Genomic DNA, 20,810 nt, shown 5'->3' on the forward strand with positions numbered 1-20,810 from the left:
GTCGACAACCTTTGAGATTAAAAATACACCACCAAGATGTCACCAATATGTTATTCAACACCAAGATGAACCAAAATCATTACATTTCATTAAATATGAACATGAAATATAACACAACCACATTCTCCTTCCACGTATAATTTCACACCCACCCCACTATCATTCTCTTTTCACACCTCTTTTACTAATTTCACTATTTAAATGCACCAATACCCCCTTCTATTTTTAACAACAAAAGTAATATTCCATCTCAAACTACTTACACTCTAATGGCATCCAAGACATGTTTTCTCTTTGCATTGCTGATTTTGTTCTTTTTGGCTACTATACAACCTTTCATTACTAATGTTGATGCTGCCGGCGAATGTGGCAAAACACCAATTCGGTCGGCTGCCCTTAGCTTGAGCCCGTGTTTGGGTGCTGGTGGAAATGCTAGAGCAAAGGTGCCACCAATGTGTTGTACTAAAGTTGGTGCATTGATTAGAACCGCGCCAAAATGTCTTTGTGCGGTATTGCTTTCTCCGCTGGCTAGGAAGGCCGGTATAAACCCTGCAATCGCTATAAGCATCCCTAAACGTTGCAACATCAAAAAGAGGCCCGTCGGAAAGAAGTGTGGGAGTAAGTCTTTTTTACATTTTTTTTTATAACAATGTTTAGAATACTTTGTGTCCCCTTAAAAGTGAGTTTGAAAAACACTCAATTGCTTTGATACATACACTTGCATTGATTATATATTGTTATGTGTGTATTCATCTTTAAAAAAAAATTTCAGGATACATTGTGCCATGAAGTGATGAAGACGAGATCATATATAGGAAGAAAAGTATGAAACTTGCAACGGCATAAGTCCATGTTACGAATAAGTTATTTATGGTTAAGCATTAATTGTTTTTGTTGTAACCATACATATAACATAAGATATAGGAAATCTTGATAGATCGAGTTAGGATGAAGCCGGTTTGCATAATTTATGTATGCCTTTTTTTTTCTTTCTATGTATTGATGTGTTATATTTGAAACATATAATATAATGGACATGTTACATGTTACCGTTATCACTACGTTATATCAATGTGTAAACAATTGTGAAGTGAAGCCTACTTGCTCACGCTCAATAGCCGATCAATTCCCCTAATTGTATCACTATTCACTTATTGTTAAACTTAAATTCCATTTTTTAATCACAGCCAACAATCGTTACATTTTATTTATGATTTATCTGGATATATAAATTAAATGTGTTTTCTTGATTTTGTTATTGAAACAATTAAAAGAATTTTGGTGTACTATTTATTATTGATCAGTATAAGTGTATAATGAATTTTGTTCATTTGAAGCTTGAATTTTTCTTAAAAACTAGGGGATAAATCTTGGCCATTAGATTATCCACTCAAAAATAATCCCAACCCTTGATATCCCTCCCCTTCCCGCCGTCTCCTTCCCCCCACCACACACACACACACACACACAATCTGACTCTCACTCTCTCCCCCGCTTTTCCGGCAACTTCTCTCCGGCGACAGGATCTTGAACCACCGCCATCTCCACCTTTATCTCTGACCGGCGACGGCGACCAACTCCTCCTCCTTCTTCTCCGGCGATACAACCACCTGCAAATGCAACAACTTCGCCGGAAAACTTCAAATGCCGATAAAACCTTCGTTCCTTCGAATTAGAACATCACACTTACACCAAAACACTCACAATCACACCGCGAACAAACCCTGACCAAAAATTAGTCCGATCTATACTCGCCGGAAAACTTGAAAAACTCACCGGAAAAAATAAAAAACACTATAGCTTTGTTGTTTCTTTGAATTAATGCATGAAACTTGTGCCAAATTAATCAGAAACACATTCCGCACAAACCCTAGCCAATAAACATTGTTTTCGAGCTCGCCGGAAAAATCACAGTGTCACCGAAAAAAATCAAAATCCACCATATCTTGGATCGCTACCCATCAAATCCATACCATTTCCATATGAGGCCCTTGACGGTCAGTTTAGAACGGATAAGGGCTTCTAGCCCGTTCCGTATCCACCAGAAAACGAAATTGATTAGCCGGAGAAGTCGTCGGAGAAGATTCGACGGCGTTAGTGTCTTAGTGATTACCAATCAAGCTTGATTTGGCTTGACCAATCAATGTTGCCGGAGTAATTCGCCGGAGTAACCAATCAAGCTTGATTAGCTTGACCAATCAAATATGATTGGACAATGTTGCCGGAGTAATCCGCCGGAGTAACCAATCAAGCTTGATTGGCTTGACCAATCAAATATGATTGCACAGGGAGTAATTCATCGAAGTAAGCAATCATGTTTGATTGGATTTTGATGATGGTCGATCCAAGGGCTTAGATTAGTATCTTGGTTTCCACCATTTTTTAAGGATCAATATGAATACAACCCATTGTATAATAAAAAAAAAACCTTTGATTGTGTTCAAAACTTCAAATTGACTTGTTGGGCCGGGGTTGGTTTGTTGTAGTCATGGGCTCCCGAAATAGTTGGGCTTGCTGTTATTATACCGAACATATGAATGTTAGTTAACATGTTACACACTTACCTACTATACCCAATAATTATACATAATAATAATCCTGTATGGAAAACGTGTTTTACGTATATAGTCTTTTATTTTAGTTTAGATGTATGCGACATAGCTAATAATTTTGTAGTGGTATATATTTCGAGATATTTATGTATTTTTTTTCCTTTCCAAAGACGTGTTTCGAATCATAATTCTAGCTTACTATTAACGCATTTGGTGAAGACTGAATTGTTTTAACTGGATAACCACTAAAGTAAAATGGCTTCTCTAAGAAATAAACCTCCCCAGATGCATTTGCGAAGACTCGAATTCACATCTAGTGAAAAATACCCCAAAACTCACCCCGTCGATCTAGGAATTGAGGATCATCGCCTTCCAAAATATTAATCAAATTATCTAGCAAAATTTCAAAGCAGGTTCCCTTCTAAACTCACCCGACAACTTTACCAGCAGGAAAAGTTAGAAATGGTTTTTTTCCTAATAACGGAACATAACTTTCACTTTGAAGTACTATTGAAAAGAATATAGAGAAAAAACGTTGCGATTGCAATAAATAAAGAAAAAAAAAAGATTTTGTTATGTCTTGTGTGAGAAGTGAAAGTGACATTAATACCACACAACGTGTGAAAAATATAAGCATCACAATTCTCATTTCATTAGTTTATTTAATTATTATATTGTGATAGCTATTTGGTCATCAATATTACAATATATTCTTTTAGTTTGTTTGCCAAAAAAATCTATCGCTACCATAGTACCATATAAAAACAATACGTAGTTTGTTGCCATTGGGGTACATGTTTCTTTTTCCTCATCTTTATTTTTTAAATTTAAATATCTAATAATACTCTTGATTAATATATAGTTCATAAATATCTAACAAAAAGTCTACAAAATGGATTTCAACCAACCTGGTTATATCGTTTAGCATCTATCTTATAAAATATAAATCAATCTACCTTACGGCAAAAACAAACCAATTACAACTTTTCATAGGATATCTAGGAAATAAGGCCTTGCTTTTAATAAATGATTTGGTAATAGAAATTTACAATTTTAATACCTTATGACAAAACTTCAATATTTTAAAGCAAATAATGCAACCCAGTATGAGATTATCGTTCCAACGAATTTAGGTAAAAGTTGAACTCAAATGTAATAATTTGCCCATTCTTCATATATGATAGTGTATCGAGAATTTGAGATTAACTGAAAAAGATGCAAGTTCGATTCAATAGCTCGAAGATATCATGAATATTCATTAAAAAAAATATGTTCGATCATATGAAGTTGCATTGATCTTAACCGAGGAGCCCGTGAAAGACAACTCAAACATTTTTAGCCGTAATATGTTCAAACTTAAAAGATTATAGCCTAAAAGGTTGCCTTGTCATTCTCATTGATACAATATATTGAATATTGATTTACAGTTAACTACTCTCGACTTAATAAAAAATTGCTTACATTCTTAAGTTCAGTTACGTATTACATAAATCTAAAAAGATATTATTATAAAAGCGATTAGAAATCTAGTAAACTAAACACATTTGCACTCTTAGACTTGCAATATTATTTAATAGGTCAAGTACATGAAAAAGAAGTTAAAATGGACACTTTCAAAATCCAACATCCTCATGTTATCCTGGTGACTTAAAATGTTTTTATAAGTCAATTACAGTTTTTAAAAATGTTTTCAAGTTATATTTTTCTAGTCATTAATCTATTTAAAGGAAAATTTCTCAAATCTTATGGGTTTCGATATAAAAAAACCCATCAAATTTGATAACGGGCTCGATAACCTGTTTATTAGACCGCTCGTAGTAAGGGAATGACGAGCTTGTCATTGCCCTCGTCCACCCTCTTCCAAAATGACGTTAATGCTACCGCTATTGTCCATCTTGTCGAAATGAGGGTCGTTCGCAATAGGAAGGAGCTGGACGAACATTGTGGGGCCCGGGGAGCATGTTAGTCGACCGTTTAAAAAAAAGTTTTTTTTTAAACCTAACGGCTACTTGACTATATATACATATATTTATATCTACCATTTTTCACATATCATACTATCATTCTAACAATCAATCAAAAACAACATACCATTATTCACATATCATACTATCATTCTAACATTTTCATATCAAACCATCAAACATATTAACCACCATGTTGAACTCACACGACGAGGATTCACGTTTATATATAAGTAAATATACGAATCCTGACTTGTTACAAACGTTTGCTAATTTCTAAGAAAATGAAGAACAAGAAGAGGTCGAATCCTCAAGGGTGCCAAAAATACCACGAAGAACCATATGCAGAAATCACGCCAAATCCGCACATCGTTTGTTTTCTCATTACTTTGCTCCACAACCGGTCTACCCATCCGATTATTTTCGAAGGCGTTTTCGAATGCCCAAGGAGATGTTTATCCGCATATGTAGAGATATTCACTCCTTTAATGGCGTGCAACCATTACCAGATCACTATCAGTATTTACAACTTGCTCCATCCGATTGCGCTAGTCGACCAGGGTTCAACATCTTCCAAAAATGTACTAACGCTGTTTAAGCAAGGGTTCTCACTTAACTTCAGGGGGTTAATCTTGCTGATGACTAAATGGGAAGGCTCATGATACTTGCTGGCGATTCCCTAACGATGATGGCTTCGTCATCCACGCCACCAAGTATTTTTGGTATGTGAATAGTGTCATGTCCCAAATGTGGAGTTAAGATGGGTATTTATAGAGGTTTTAGATCGAGGTCGGGCCCTCGATTCCTTGTGCGATCCAATGAAAGCTTAGGGGCGTGGTGTTTGTCTCGTAGTGGTAAAGGAGGGGACAGGATCTGCCTATCAGGTAAGTACAAGTGCAGGGTTGGTACAACTTGACTACGGTGGGACCTGCCTGTGAGGGGAGCCTGCTTGTAAGATATGCAGGGTATCATGCGGGACAGGCCTGGAATTAATTCCTTTCGCTGAGCGCGGCGTAGCTGGTGCGCTATCATCTGCCTGGCGTACAGTTGTCATGGCGACCAGCTAGATGAGTACATGGAAATGACATAATCAACTTCATATTTGTGTTTAACAAACTTTTGCAAGTGCATTATTCCATTATAAAATGAACAGTACTTGAGAAGACCAACCAAGGAAGATGTGGAACGCATAACTGCTAGACATTTGGAGGTACATAGTTTCCCAGGCATGCTTGGAAGCATAGATTGTACGCATTGGGGTTGGAGGAAGTGTCGAGTGGCATGGAAAGGACAGTACACACGGGGAGATAAAAAATACCCGACGATTATGCTCGAATTTGTTGCTTTGTATGAGTTATGGTTGTGGCATGCGTACTTTGGTCTTGCAGGTTTGAACAACGACATCAACGTTCTAAACGAGTCAAACTTGTTCTATCAGTTGTTGGAGAACAAGGCTCCTCAGCTCGATTTTACTGTGAATGGTGAACAATTTACAAAAGGGTATTATCTGGCTGATGGTATTTATCTGGAATAGGCCACATTAGTGAAGTCTTTTAAATGTCCCATGGATGCGAAGACCACGAAGTTCAAGCGTTACCAAGAAGCTGCAAGAAGGGACATCAAACGGGAAGTTGGGGTTCTTTAAGGTCGTTGGGGAATCATTGAGAGACACGCACGTCCGTATAACGCTAATAAAATTAAACGCATCATGTAATGTTGTGTGATCTTACACAACATGATCATGGAAAATAACGATCATGCAATATCCCCAATTGATTTGGAGTCGTTGAACAACGTAGGTCCGCAATCACCACGTTCATGGAATCAAAGGGTGACAACACAATTGAGGATGATGGGTGAGTTACGCGATAAAGGGATTTAATCGAACACATTTGGACGCTCCTAGAAGAAAACCATCGTCAATGTTAATGTTTTTGTTTTTATTTTTAATCTTAATTATTACTCGTAGTATTTTGAATTGTATTTTTAACTTTAATTATGTAATGTTTAATTTATATGTAATGTAATGTTTTATTTATGTAATGTAATGTTTAATTAATATGTGGCGTTTTTATTTTTATAAAAGTTTTATTAATTTTAAATAAAGAATTTATTAATATTTGGATTAAAATAAAATAGAATAAAATTTTTTAGGAAGATGTGAAAAAGAGACCTTAAAATTAAGGGTATTTCTTAAATTGAAATAAGGTGACGTGACATTTAATAAAAGGTGAGAAAGTGATTTAAAAACAAACCTGAATAAGAAAGACATTAATCGAGTTTGGCCGATTGGGTTTAGCATTACTTTTTCCCGACCACATCGTTACACCTGGTCTATAGTTGGACCCGAAATCAAGAGTAAGTTTCAAGGGCTCAAATTGCATGCAGTGATCACACCTCACACGTGTTTCTCACAGCCTTACACCCACCCTTTATTTCATTGTTGTTTTATTTACTCACTAGGTGCTTCCACTGTCATCCCCACCACTACAACTGACACTTGTACATTTACTTTCAAATTTTGAACCCTCTTCCCAGATTCTATCTATTTCAGTCCTTCAACTTCCATCAATTCTTCAAAACTGACCCATCATGTCTATCAAATCTCATAAGTAATCTTTTCATGGCACACAAATATGCAAGTTGACCAAAATACGTACCGTCTATCTCAATATTATTCAAAAGAGTGTAATTATATTATGCCACAATAGTATCTTTTTTAATTGAATATTTAATTATTTTATTATGTCACAATAGTATTTTTCTATTCCAAAATTATATTTTAAAAAATGATAAACTTAGAATGCGACTATGAAATATAATTTTCATGTCAAAGACAAGAATAATGTACTACATAAATTGTATATTTTTACTAGTCATCTATCGTAAAATTAGTATACATTAAACATTAATTGATTAGGAACCTCAAATATGCATTGAACAAAACTTCTCGAGTTTATAATGAAAAATTTAGCCTTAAAGAGATTACAAACTTTGAAACAAAAGTATCAACTAAGTTTTATACAACTATTTTTAGAGTGAAAGTTGAATATAAGTACATGTGCCAGACTGTTAGATAGCGTAATGTAAAGGATGTTTGGTGATTGTGTTTACGTTAAAATAATTTATATCAAAAAACAGATTAGAGGTTCTAATTTATCTTTGGTGGAACCTAAAACAGTCTCTCTACCTCTCAACCTCCACATACGCCGTCGAATACAATATTGATACCTAAAACCCGTGAAAGACGACATTGTGGGTTACTTACGTCTTATAAAAAAACAAAAGTAGAATGTTAGTGTTTGATAACAAATAACTTTTAGATTATAAGGTAAAAAGAATTTAGATTTTATAAATATTGACTAAAATATTCATTGTTCTGAGAAACCTTTAATTTCATGGTTTTCTTAAATTAATTAACTAACCTTCCTTAAAAAATTATTTGCAAGACAATATCTATCTTCATAAAATTCATGACGTACTTTTAGAATAGTTATCTTAAGCCTATAAGTCCATAGAACGTTTGTAAATAATAAATATACACTGCCAAACAAATCTCTAATCAATGATAATATAGCACATCATAAGTATTTACAATATGATCGAAAGAAATAAAAGTTATGTTGGTGGAAAAAGTTGGAGGGCACTTTGAGAAGAAGACGAAAGTCTGGTGGTTAAAATGGTTAAGACTTCGTGAAAGAAGTAAAGTGAGAGAAGAAAGGTGAGTGGTGGCATGGCTGATACTTGAGCCAAGTGTTGTGCCTTTGATTATTAACTCAATTGGGTTTATAAGCAAACCATAATTCTCCCTTTTATTTCTAACTCGTGTTAACTAAGGTAAAAGGTGTAATATATTGTTTAGTAATTAAGTTATTTTAGTCCAATGCCACTTTATACGACGGAAGTATATTTTTACCGTAGTAATTTGGTATCCGATTACTCATTATGTTGATTGTGGCAGTTAATTTAATAGTGGAGAAAATAACATCATTTTGTTAGTTTTTTTTTTTCCCTCTACAATAGCAGACCATGTTATTATGCTTATAAACGGACGAATTAAAATACTAATGGCCATAGGACTACTAGCTATTTAAGCCAAATAAGTGTTAGTTACATGACTAATATTCTCAATATATTAAAATATATAGCTACCTTTTGGTTATTTTTGCTAACCATCATGCTTTTGTTTTATATATTTATTTATATTTGTTTACCATTATCATGTTTCGTTTTCAATACAATTTTTCATACTTTGACATTTTAAATATCATGCTTGGTTATATCAAGTTCAAAGATTGAAGGTATGTTTGACAAAAAATTTTGATATGGGACTTTGACTAGGGGCTTGAAACTAGAACTTCAAAATAGTGCTAATTTCCAAGACTTAAAATCAGAGCTTGAAGATAAGAGGGTGATGATACAAACTAATTCAATATAAAAGGAACTTGGTAAAATTTTAACATAATACAAATGTAGTTTTTAACCAGAGGTGTAATCATTCTATAGAGCATAGATGTAGATAATATGAAATATCTAACCATATGTATTTTATATCCAATCCAAATAAAGTAATATTTTTTAAGCCAATTGTGAAGAAATTGTCTTGTACACAACATGAGGTCATGTGTTGGATTCTGGTTGACATCAAAGACGGAGCTAGTATGAAAAGAGTCTAGCCAATTGTCCCTGCATTTACTTTAACATACCGTAATTTGTTTTAGTTTTAAATATATCTTTATCTATATCTATACTATATTATAAAGCGCAGATTCCTTCCAGATTTTTAAAATTGAACTTAAAATTTTCAATATTGATTTTAAGTACTTCCCCAAAATGTTCCTCCTATCTATTCTATATTTATCTAAAATAACTATAATACAATTTCCCTCTCCTCAAATCTCAACCAATCATCTTTTTTCTCTCTCCTCCATAAATCATTTATTCCTCCAATTCATTCAAAATCTTTTATCTCAAAAATCGTACATCGATAAATTATAAAAATTGTATGGGTGTTCTTAAAATTTCATGCTCTTTCATTAGAGATGTCATTCGATATACTTTCGACAAATTTTTAAATCTGAGGGCGGAGCCCGTACGGCTAAGGCATTTGACTATCATACTCTATGACATATCAACTCCTATAACCTATCATACTCTATGACCTAGGTATCACCCCACCATCTCACCGCCGCAATGCGCGGGTACTTGCTCTCGTTATATTATAAAGCAAATTTTTCCTAGATTTTTAACATTGAACTTGAAATTTTCAATATTGATTTTTTAAGTACTTCCCCAAAATGCCCCTCCTATCTATTCTATATTTATCTAAAATAACTATAATACTTTTTCACTCTCTTCAAATCTCAACCAATCATCTTTTTTTTCTCCTCCATAAATCATTTATTCCTCCAATTCATTCAAAATCTTTTATCTCAAAAACCGTACATCGATAAATTATAAAAATTGTATGGGTGTTCTTAAAATTCCATGCTCTTTCATTAGAGATGTTATTCGATAAACTTTCAACAAATTTTTAAATCCGAGGGCGGAGCCCGTACGGCTAAGGCATTTGACTATCATACTTTATGACATATCAACTCCTATAACCTATCATACTCTATGACCTAAGTATCATCCCACCATCTCACGACCGTAATGCGCGGGTACTTGCTCTCTTACGTTTAACGTTTACCTAGGGAATTTTGCTTTAAAAAAGCAAATATAATTAATGCATACAAAAGGTACGATTAACGTTTTAAGTGTATCCTCTCAAGATAAACATCCGGGCTCCGTCTCTGGTCAACACCACTCGATCAAAAATGTCATCAAGTAAGTTCAATGCCTCAATCTATCTCTTACGTGTTGAGCCTGAGACGGTCTAACGTAAGCGGTTAACTTTTACACAAAACATAATTAGATAATTTGAAGTCGGAAGTTAAAAAGTGAGTTGCCAACCACCACCATCCCTTATTGTACTAACTAAAGTTTATAAATTTATTTTTAAATTTTACAAAAGAATTTTGTTAAAAATGAAAAATCATACCGAAGAATTCACACCACCGATCAATGGTTTTGAATAAAGATAAACAAGTAGAACTCAAATAAAAACGTTTTAGTCTAATATGTTACAAAAAGTTCTATTTTTAACAACATAATAAATTAAAAAATTGATTAAAGGAAACTTATTATTGTGTTCCAAAATTTAGCCCAATCAAAATTTCTTTCCTAAAATCTTTGTGTTCATTTTCTTCTTGGTAAACCACTTTGTAGGCTGATTCTAGCCAAACCCACCTAGCTTAAACCCATATATATCTACCTCCCTCTCACAACTCACTTTCTTGATACTTGTAAAACCCACAATACTTCTCTCTCTCTCTGCCCCAAAAAGACCAAAAACCCATAAATCTTTGAGAGAGAAAATGAAGAGAAGAAAGTTGTCACCAACTTCATCATCTTCATGTTCTTCTTCTTCTTCATGCATTAATAATGAACACCAAATCCCAAAATCCAAAAAACCTCACAAGAAGAAAAACAACGCTTTGAACTCAAATCAAAATGCTGACACCAATCGCAGAAGCTCCATTTTCAGAGGTGTTACCAGGTACACTTTTTTGAAAAAAGATTCAAACTTTATTCAAAAAAATTCAGTTTTTATTGAAATTTTAGTGAATCTTGCAATCCCCATTTGGTGAAACTTGTAAAAGGTTTGATCTTTTTTTTTTTTTTTTTTTAATTTTTGAAATTTGGTTTTGGGTCAAAAACAGGGGAGGATGGGTTATTGGTTACATGCATTGAAATGTTCATGATTAACAGAGAATTTTCTATTAAAATATTGATATTATAATGGAATGAGATGAATATTGCTCTTTACTAATATACCCAGCTGGTAAAAGTTGTAAAAAGGTTTGATCTTTTTCTAATTTTAGCAAATATTTGATGAAATTAGAACTTTACACTTTACTAATATACCCATTTAATGAAGTTTGTAAAAGGCTTTAACTTTTATGTAATGTAATTTGGCTTTGTGAGTAAAACAGGGGATTTGAAATTGTGAATCTGATTTACATGCATTTGAATATATATGGAATTTTATTGTTAAAGGTCTAGAAAATGAAATGAATTTTTAAAATGAACAAAAAATATTGATCTTTTAACTTCTAAAGAATCATTTTTGCAAATTTCTCAAATTAAGTCCAAAGATAGTTGAAAGACAGAGTATACATATTCAGGGCAACATCCTACATGCATGGAAATGATCAGATTTTTGGTGTAATGACTGACAAAAGTTTCAAAAAAGATTTCAAAATTTGATATAACTATGATTGAGCTCCTTGAAAAATGTAACTTCAAATCTCCAAATTAGTATATAGATTATAGGCTATATAATATTTATAAAATTTTGAGTTGCATGCATTGAAAGTTTGAAATTAAATAAATTCTGGTCAAATATTGAACAGGCATAGATGGACTGGAAGATTTGAAGCACATCTATGGGACAAGGGTACATGGAACAACATTCAAAACAAGAAAGGAAAGCAAAGTAAATACCATCTTTCTCTGTTTGTTTATATTATTTATATATATATTTTTTCATTTTGAATTAATTAGTTATTTATTAAGATATCAATATAATTAATTGACAGAGATCTGCAATTATGATTTTTTATATTTTTTTGATAATTTAAGTTATTCTGTTAATTAATATTAAGTTCTGACTCTATTCTTTTTTGGGTTTTTCTGGTTTGGTGTGATCCCCTGCTGCTGCTGATTGTCACTATGGTTCCTGCTTTTATAGTTTATTTGGGTAAGTATTATCTCTCATATATATTACTTTTTGACATACTTTATAATAAATTAAATGGCCTACATGAGTGTAGATTTGTGTCGTCGTTTTTTGACCAGAGTGAAAACTAACAATTCTAAAGAACGGATCCAGAACTTAGAAATGATTATCTGAGGTCGAATTACTTTAGATTATGCTTCTATATCACGAGTACTTTTTTAAAGGAACTTGGATTTGTTTTATAAATTCAAATATGACGCTCTGCTAGACTACTACCCATCCATGACTCTGTTGTTAGACTCCAAAAAGTAAATTTATAAAGGCTAGAATGCAATAAATTTGTTATATACAAAATAACATACGACATCTTATCTTCTTTGTAGTCCAAATAAATACAAAAACTTTTGCTAGTAAGCTTTTTATTCAAATTGAACACTTTCACATTAAAAGTATTAGTTAGAATTTGTAAGTTCGTTTTTTTCAACATTATAGTTTGTGTGTCAAACGAAGCGTTTCATTTTTAGTAGTTTATTTGTTTCCATGTAATCCCATACATACTACAATAACTTTGAGCTAGCTTAGATGAAAATAATATGGATTTGGGGACAATGTGCATAACTGAACATTTGAATGTTGTACTCAATTATTCATTTAGGGGCGTATGATAGTGAAGAGGCTGCTGCTCGCACATATGATCTTGCTGCCCTTAAATATTGGGGACCGGACACGACCCTCAATTTCGAGGTACCAACAGAAATATCCTTTTATCTACCGTTTCAATTTTTTTTCTTTGTCTTACTTACATTTACCAGTTTTGAGTATAAAATTTAACCAATGGGTCTTTTTGTTCAAGTGATAAATTGGAATTCAGGCGAAACTGTGTTATACCATTTTATTCTTTTTGTTATCCTGTTTATGATTCATTTTTTATATGTTGCAGATAGATACCTATAAAACGGATATCCAAGAAATGGAAAAACTGTCTAAGGATGAATATTTAGCTTCGTTAAGGCGACGAAGCAGTGGATTTTCAAGAGGTGTTTCAAAATACAGAGGGGTAGCAAGGTAAAAAAGCGATCATCTTTTTTAAGAAGTCCATTATACATATACATGCAAGACATGAGTACATTTCGAGTATACTAATTCCCTCTAAATTCAAGTACAACATTCGTTGATAAAAATGTCAAATATAGTGGTTATGAGATAAGTTCACTACATAGTTTGTGAAGGATAATTTTTTTTTCTAAAATAACCATTGCTATTTTAGTCTTGTATTGGAAAATCAAGTCTTTTAATCCAAGTTATTTTGAAAACTTCTTTTCACGAATTTTCACTCGCAACTTGGATGTACATGATTAAATTCATAAAGATTTATTCTTTTATCATAATATTATTGGAAAGCATATGTTGTTTGCGTGTCGAGACACCATAGATTGATAATTCTTTTTGCACAAAGATTTGGGGTCAATAGTTTTTATTCATCGTCGATTTGGGTTAAGTAAGACCACGTGTTGAACAAGCTGTGGAAGTCGTCTTCATACTTTTTGTATGTTAACATTGGTTTAAACATGTGTTTTATATGGACGGTTGATTGCGACACAAGCATTTTCACTATAATGTTCAATGTTAGCCGTTTTTTTCCCCCAACAATCATTGTCCATTAACTAATTATCATCAACATATCTATGACACTCTGACTTTGACTTGGTTTGGCTTTTTAGTCATGAGAAAAAAAGATGGGTCGTTGGCAATACCCGAAACTAAATTATTGGTCGGAAGGAATGTGTTAAGAGAATGAATTAATGAAACTTTGTACCAAAATATTTTGATAATGACTTAAATCAATGTGATGTAGACCTTTTTTCTTTTCCATATGAGCTGCTTTTTTTGGACTTAGAGGTACAACATTTTTAAAATGTCAAATTAGTTTAACAACATGTGTTATATGTTTATGAAAGCTAATGTAAATTTATTGGCTTCTATAGGCACCATCATAACGGAAGATGGGAGGCACGGATTGGACGAGTTCTTGGAAACAAATACCTGTACTTGGGAACTTATAGTATGTGACATCTCTCTCTAGTACATCTTATGTATATGCCTGTTCACGTCTTTCTTTATACTAGCTCATTTTTCTTGGTAATTATTTGATTTCGCGAGTGTCAAGTGATGCTACAACTATGAAACAAAAATGAAATTTAATAACTGCCATGTGCAACCAAAACAACATTGTATGATAGGGACCATTTATATGATTTTCATAGTAGGTCTTATAAAACTTGTGTTATATTAATAAGAACCTCTCCATCTCGTCTACATCTGTGAAGAAAACCTAAAACTCGTTGACCTAGAGAATGATTTGACATCCCATCTAGTAACCATAAAATCTTGATACAAGATCTTACTTTCTGTTTGATACTCGAATGATACTTACTTTGTTAAGAAACATTTATTTTATATATTAAAATAATACTTTGAGTTGTTGTAACTACAAAATCTTTTGGTGTTTTGTCCTCCATTAAACTTGTAGAACTTTTTCATTGTGAATTATGATCTAGTATATGACTATATTAATTGGTCAATATTAGTAGTTATTAGGTAATTTTGAATTTCAATGCTTAACAATGGGAGTTGATAATCCTATCATATTGATGCATTTACCACTATCTACAATTTATACATCAGAGCAGTTATTGTAAAAATATCAAAATAAATGATAAGTATATCATTTCCTTTCAAAAATTGGTTGACCATAGTTGACATGCCTTTTTGACTTGTAACTTCATACTAACAAATGATAGCATTTGGAGCATTAAAACAAAATTATAACTATAACTGATTTGGAACCATCTTATTACTTTATGCTATTAGATATATACTATGAATGTGTGATTTATATCAACATCTAGCAATTGCCTTTAGGAACACAAATGTGTACTTTAGATCCATACTTTCAAAACTAGTGTGCTCACCTATCCAAGTCAAAAACTGTTGCATAACTATACTATAGTAAGACAAAGGGGATAAAATAACTACCAACTTCTTGTATTTTCTCCCCATCTTATAGGTGAACAATGAAAGGTTAGTCATACTTATGGATCAGGATTCTTTAAAATTATACTAACTTTAGAGGTAAACTTTGAGAAAAATCTCAACCTTAGAATTGAAATTAAAGGTTAAGTTTCAAAATCAAGTTTGAATTTTTACCTTTGATTTTTTTTGAAAGGTTAAGATTTTCTCAACTTTAGCTATAAGGTTATTATAACTGTAGAGGATCCTAATCCTATACTTTATACCTTTGAAATATTAATTAAACTAAACCCAGCGACAAGAAACTAATTTCTTTTTGGGGCCATTTTCTAATACTTGAGAAAATCTCAACCTTTGAATTGAAATCAAAGGTTAAGTTTCAAAATCAAGTTTGAATATTTACCTTTGATTTTTTTTAAAGTTTAAGATTCTCTCAACTTTAGCTATAAAGTTATTATGACTTTAGATGATCCTAATCCTATACTTTATACCTTTGAAATATTAATTAAACTAAACCCAATGACAAGAAACTAATTTCTTTTTGGGGCCATTTTCTTTTCTTAAGCCCGGGCTTATTTTTTTCCTGATAAATATGAAAAGCGATTTCTAAATTTGTCTCATCGCAAAAATGAATCTGGCTCCGTCCCTGCACAAAACCTCTTTTTTTTTAACTGCTTTTTGAAAGTGGTAAGAAGTCCAAGCAACTTAAGATAAAGAGAGGTGATCTATCCAAAAAGAATTTTTGTCATACACATAAATATATGCATCACATGGTTGTACTATACAAATATATGATGTATGGTAAAAATATACTCGTATTGTCTAGGAATCATTATTCTAAGACATAGTCGGACCTACATATAACTTTGGGGTAGCCTGGGCTACGAGTCCGCTAGATCCATGTAGTGTAATTTTTTTTTTGGAAAATGATGTATTATAAATTGGTGCTACGAGTCAAACAAATATGGGATACCCATCAACGTAACTAATTCTAAACTTTCGAAAGATTAACTTAATAATAAAACTCATAAAGACGTACTTGTGCAATTAAATGATAAATGAAAACTACAAAAGTGCTAAAAACTCTTGACAATCATTAAAAATAGCCAAAAATCCTAAAAAATTGTAACAATTTAGTTGGTTTTGTTATTTTACTTCGATATAAGACCAACAATAAAAAATTTGTGCTACCTGTCCCTATCAATCCTGGGTCCACCACTAATCTAAGAGGACAAGATGAATGACTTAGGAGGCAAAGTTCAATTATACTTCAAGGGTTAAAACACTAAAGTAAAGTACACATTAATGTATATATTATCTTTATTTAGTTGTGTGACTAATTATGATGAGGTGTTGGTACATGCTGACTTGTTTTTTTTCTTTGTGTGTTTTAGTGATTATGCTTTCTTACTTTTTAACTTATGAAACTATAGAGTACGTCTACACATGGTATTTCAATGGTAGCACTGATTACTAGAATAAATAAAGACAGTATATCATGAACGAGAACAAAATGTAAGTTAACTTTACAATTTTTGGTTGGGTGGGTTTGGGGGGGGGGGGGGGGGGGGGTTTCACGGTTTGGTTTTTACTCGGTTAAATTGTAAACCGAACCGTTTAAAAAACCAAACCGTTTTTGAATTTGGGTTTGGTTTGTAACCGAAACCGAATTATATATTCGGATTTTGGTTTGGTTATGGGTAAAGGATAATGAATTTGGTTAAACCGAAAAAACCGAATAACTTATATTACTATTATGTATTATTAAAAATTTTTAATTCGTATCTTTTTTTTATGGACAATTATTAATGTATTTTTTACTTTATATGTCTATTTGTTTATCATATTAACTTTTTTTTATGAATTAGATAAATTCAATTTTGATAAATAATTTTTAATAATGATGACAAACAAGAGTTTAGTTGTTTCACTTATGTTATTTGTTTATCCATATGGTTTAAATTTACTACTTTGGTGAAATTTGAAATTATGAACCTATTTTGGTTAATCACAACTTAGACAAAAATAAATGGTAACTTTGTGTTTTTCATATTTGGTTTTTTCGGTTTTAAACCGAAACCGAACCGAATTCTAATTTGGTTTTCGTTTTGGTTTTTCTATTTTGAATTAGGTTTTTGTTCGGTTTTGGTTTTGAAAAATAAAAATAAAAAAACCGAAAAACCCGAACCAAATAGACAAGTAACCGAAAACCGAACCCATGAACACCCCTAGGGGGGAAGGGTGTTCGTAGTTCCGTCCATGATATGATTTATGAAATATGATATACTCCGTATTGTTTAATATAACTACTTTTCAGACTTGTTCGATGAACGAATAATCTTAATATATATATATATATATATATAATATATAAAGGTAAATACTAATATAATAAATAACAAAACATGAACAAAATAAATTTAAAAGAATAAATCCTTTTGTAGTATAAAGAAGCCATTATCAAACTATAATTGACAACAAACAAAATTAAAAGTAATAAAAAATAACAATAACATAACAATTTAATATCAAATAATAAACAAACACCAACAAAATACCAAAAATAGAATTAAAGTGATATAAAAAAACGTATGCTTATTTTTTTGTTGAGAAATTTACTGAACTTGATTTGTTTATTAAAGATAAGAAGGAGATGAATAGTATATAAATATTGATTCCAGTTTATCTTTTTTTTCAACTTTAGTTAAATAAAAAGAGAAACGAAAAGTGTAAAGTATATAATTTGAAAAATACATACCAATTCATCAACAAAGACCATCTCGAACGTTTGATTTTCTTCGAGTTGTTCCACTCTGAAACAGTCCATACATGCACAACACGGAGTCGTAGATGATAACATATGTTGACTTAAGATCTTCAAGATAAACTAATGTGGTTTAATTTTTTGTTGTTGAAGAATAAGCCATAATGAACCTATAATAGACAACAAACTAAATTAAAAGAGATAATAATAACAATAACATAAGAATTCAATGTTAAATAATAATAATAATTAAATATGAACAAAGTATATAAATAAAAACCTTTTTGGTAGTCGACTGTAGCTTTTTTTTACCGTAAGTTTTTTCTTAGGGTTGAGAATATGTAAGAGTTTTTTCTAGGTAGTATATATATAGATGATGATGATGATGATGATGATAATACTAATAATAAAGATTTTTTTTATTAAAGGTTGGATATTTTTTATTAAATAATATTAAAAAAATAGATAATTAAAAAGGATGGGGTATTAGGCTAAAAGAGGAGGATTAAGGGTGGCAAGTGTACCATCAACCCCTCTTTTAGTTATATTATAGATTAGATCATCTTGTTTGGGTAGTTTTGTGAGTTTCAGTAAAGCCCTGTTAAATTAAAATTTGATTAGATCTTGAGTTTACATGTTTAGGAGATTCTTAGTAGCCGTACAAAACAGGCCTTTCATGATCCAATCTCACAAAAAAATTATACTGTACAATTTGCCTCAAAAGTTGTGCAATATTTTTATGTTTGTGACCAAATTATATCCCATGATTCTATTCTGTCTAAACATACAATATTCTCTTAATATCTTAATATTTAACTGTTGTTAATGATCCAATATTTGTATTAAACTATATTTGATTAGGTTCGAATATAAGTTTTGTTACATTTTGTTTATTAGTATGTCATATGGACATAGTATTGGTTATTACCTGTATATGCTATGATAAATTTATAATCTAACTATATAGTTAGTCTTGAACTAGCAAGTATTATACCCTATTGATAATTGTAACTTTAATCCAAGTGCTTTCGATGTCGATTTTTCTTAACTTTAAATATTTTGTTAACAATATCATATATCACCTCCTAGTGACCTAAACATTTGGTTACTGCTATAGTGATTACTTTATAAAACAAAGATTAAAAGTTATTCAATAGCCTTTTTCCTACTATAAACCAAAAAAGAGTGCACATGACCTCCCTCTTCCCAATGACATATTAAAAGGTCATAATAAACAATTAGTTGCACTAATCATGGTATTGGTTTTACTAAATAGTCTATTTGTATCAATAGTTGACATTTTTTCCTTCAACTTCTACAAACTACTATTGTGCTATAAACAAAATTGGTCTATTAATTTAACCATTGATATGACTATGTGTTTACTATACTTTGTAAATGAGCAAGTTTCATAAGCCTAAAATTTATTTGTTAGCTATTTATCGTTGTGCTAGCTAAAATATATGGAGCAAGCGGTTATCACATCAACGTACTTACGATTTCTTTAGGATTAAATTATTGGGAATTTGATGTTGTTCCTTTTGACATATATAGTTTTGTTCCTTTCGATGATTACACTAATAAAAATAGCTTTTCATGTGTTTGTATGGTAAGAAAGTGAATGTAGAATAGTTTGACAATAGTAAAATAACTAAAGAATGAAATAACTTCGGCAAATGGAAATTTATAGAGAGACACATTATTATGATCCAATTACTAAAAATTTAATTGATTAACGTGTTTTTTAGGCACTCAAGAGGAAGCAGCTGCAGCATATGACTTAGCAGCCATTGAGTATCGAGGTGCAAAAGCAGTAACTAATTTCGATATCAGCATCTATGCCGATCGCTTGAAGAATAGCGTACCACAAACCCAAAATACTCCTGAGTCCACCGAAGTAGAAGCGTCACCAAAAGAGGAACGTAATGGAGAGGTTCATCATGATAAAAATCACCATGAGCAACAAGGAGAAGAGGAAACAACAGTAGTAAGGGAAATAGAAGAGTCATTGCCCGATCAGATTCATGATCTCGACTTCCCACATTCGGTTGAGGAAGAACACCCGTGGAGCTTGTGCTTGGATTCAAATTACAATTTCCTTCCGCTTCCACACATTCCTTTCGATAAATCAGGTGAAATGCTTGACTTGTTTGACGATACTGGCTTTGAGGACAATATTGACATCATTTTTGATGGGCCATTGTCGTTTGGAAACGAATTGGAGAAAGTACCCACATGTATTGCTTCACCTTCGTCGTCGTCTTCCACGACAACCTCCCTTTCATGTCTGAATTCACATTGCTGAATATGAGGTTTAGATCGTTGATTAGGCAAGGTTTCGTTTTGTTTCTTCCAAATTTAATGTTGTATTTTCAAGTAGACAATAGATACCATTGGCAATAGTTTGAGTTTTTTTTTTTTTTGTTCTCTCACTTTTTCCTTCTCTTATTCAATTGTTTTTCTAACAAAAAAAGGAAAAGGAACGGTATACTCTGGTCTTCTTTGAATTTTGGTCCCCAATACATTGAGGGTGTATGGAGAGGTAAAGATATCGACAAACTTTATATCTACCTAGGTTAGAGAGGCTTCCACATTTACCTAAATGATAGAGAAAAAAAATCGAAACTTTGACTCTGTCTCTAAAGTTACAATAATAAATAATTTATAATGGTATCATGTGGCTAGCAGCCTGGGTAGGGCTTGGTTAGGTTTCATAA

The 20,810-nt window shown here is 32.0% G+C and overlaps 2 protein-coding genes across 2 annotated transcripts; both read left to right on the forward strand.

Moving 5' to 3' along the window:
• Nucleotides 1–246: 246 nt before the first annotated feature.
• On the forward strand, nucleotides 247–1,061 carry LOC122606200 (non-specific lipid-transfer protein 4). Its single transcript, XM_043779158.1, has 2 exons — nucleotides 247–618; nucleotides 773–1,061. Exons 1-2 carry the CDS (start codon nucleotides 270–272, stop codon nucleotides 787–789), a joined length of 366 nt encoding a protein of 121 aa, XP_043635093.1. The 5' UTR covers nucleotides 247–269; the 3' UTR covers nucleotides 790–1,061.
• A 9,810-nt stretch (nucleotides 1,062–10,871) lies between these two features.
• On the forward strand, nucleotides 10,872–20,515 carry LOC122605169 (ethylene-responsive transcription factor WRI1-like). Its single transcript, XM_043778062.1, has 7 exons — nucleotides 10,872–11,117; nucleotides 11,974–12,056; nucleotides 12,312–12,320; nucleotides 12,955–13,043; nucleotides 13,240–13,364; nucleotides 14,285–14,361; nucleotides 19,842–20,515. The coding sequence occupies exons 1-7, from the start codon at nucleotides 10,936–10,938 to the stop codon at nucleotides 20,396–20,398; spliced, it is 1,122 nt and encodes a 373-aa protein (XP_043633997.1). The 5' UTR covers nucleotides 10,872–10,935; the 3' UTR covers nucleotides 20,399–20,515.
• Nucleotides 20,516–20,810: the final 295 nt, after the last annotated feature.

The sequence above is a fragment of the Erigeron canadensis genome, chromosome 6 (assembly GCF_010389155.1).
Source record: "Erigeron canadensis isolate Cc75 chromosome 6, C_canadensis_v1, whole genome shotgun sequence".
Taxonomy (NCBI): Eukaryota; Viridiplantae; Streptophyta; class Magnoliopsida; order Asterales; family Asteraceae; genus Erigeron; species Erigeron canadensis.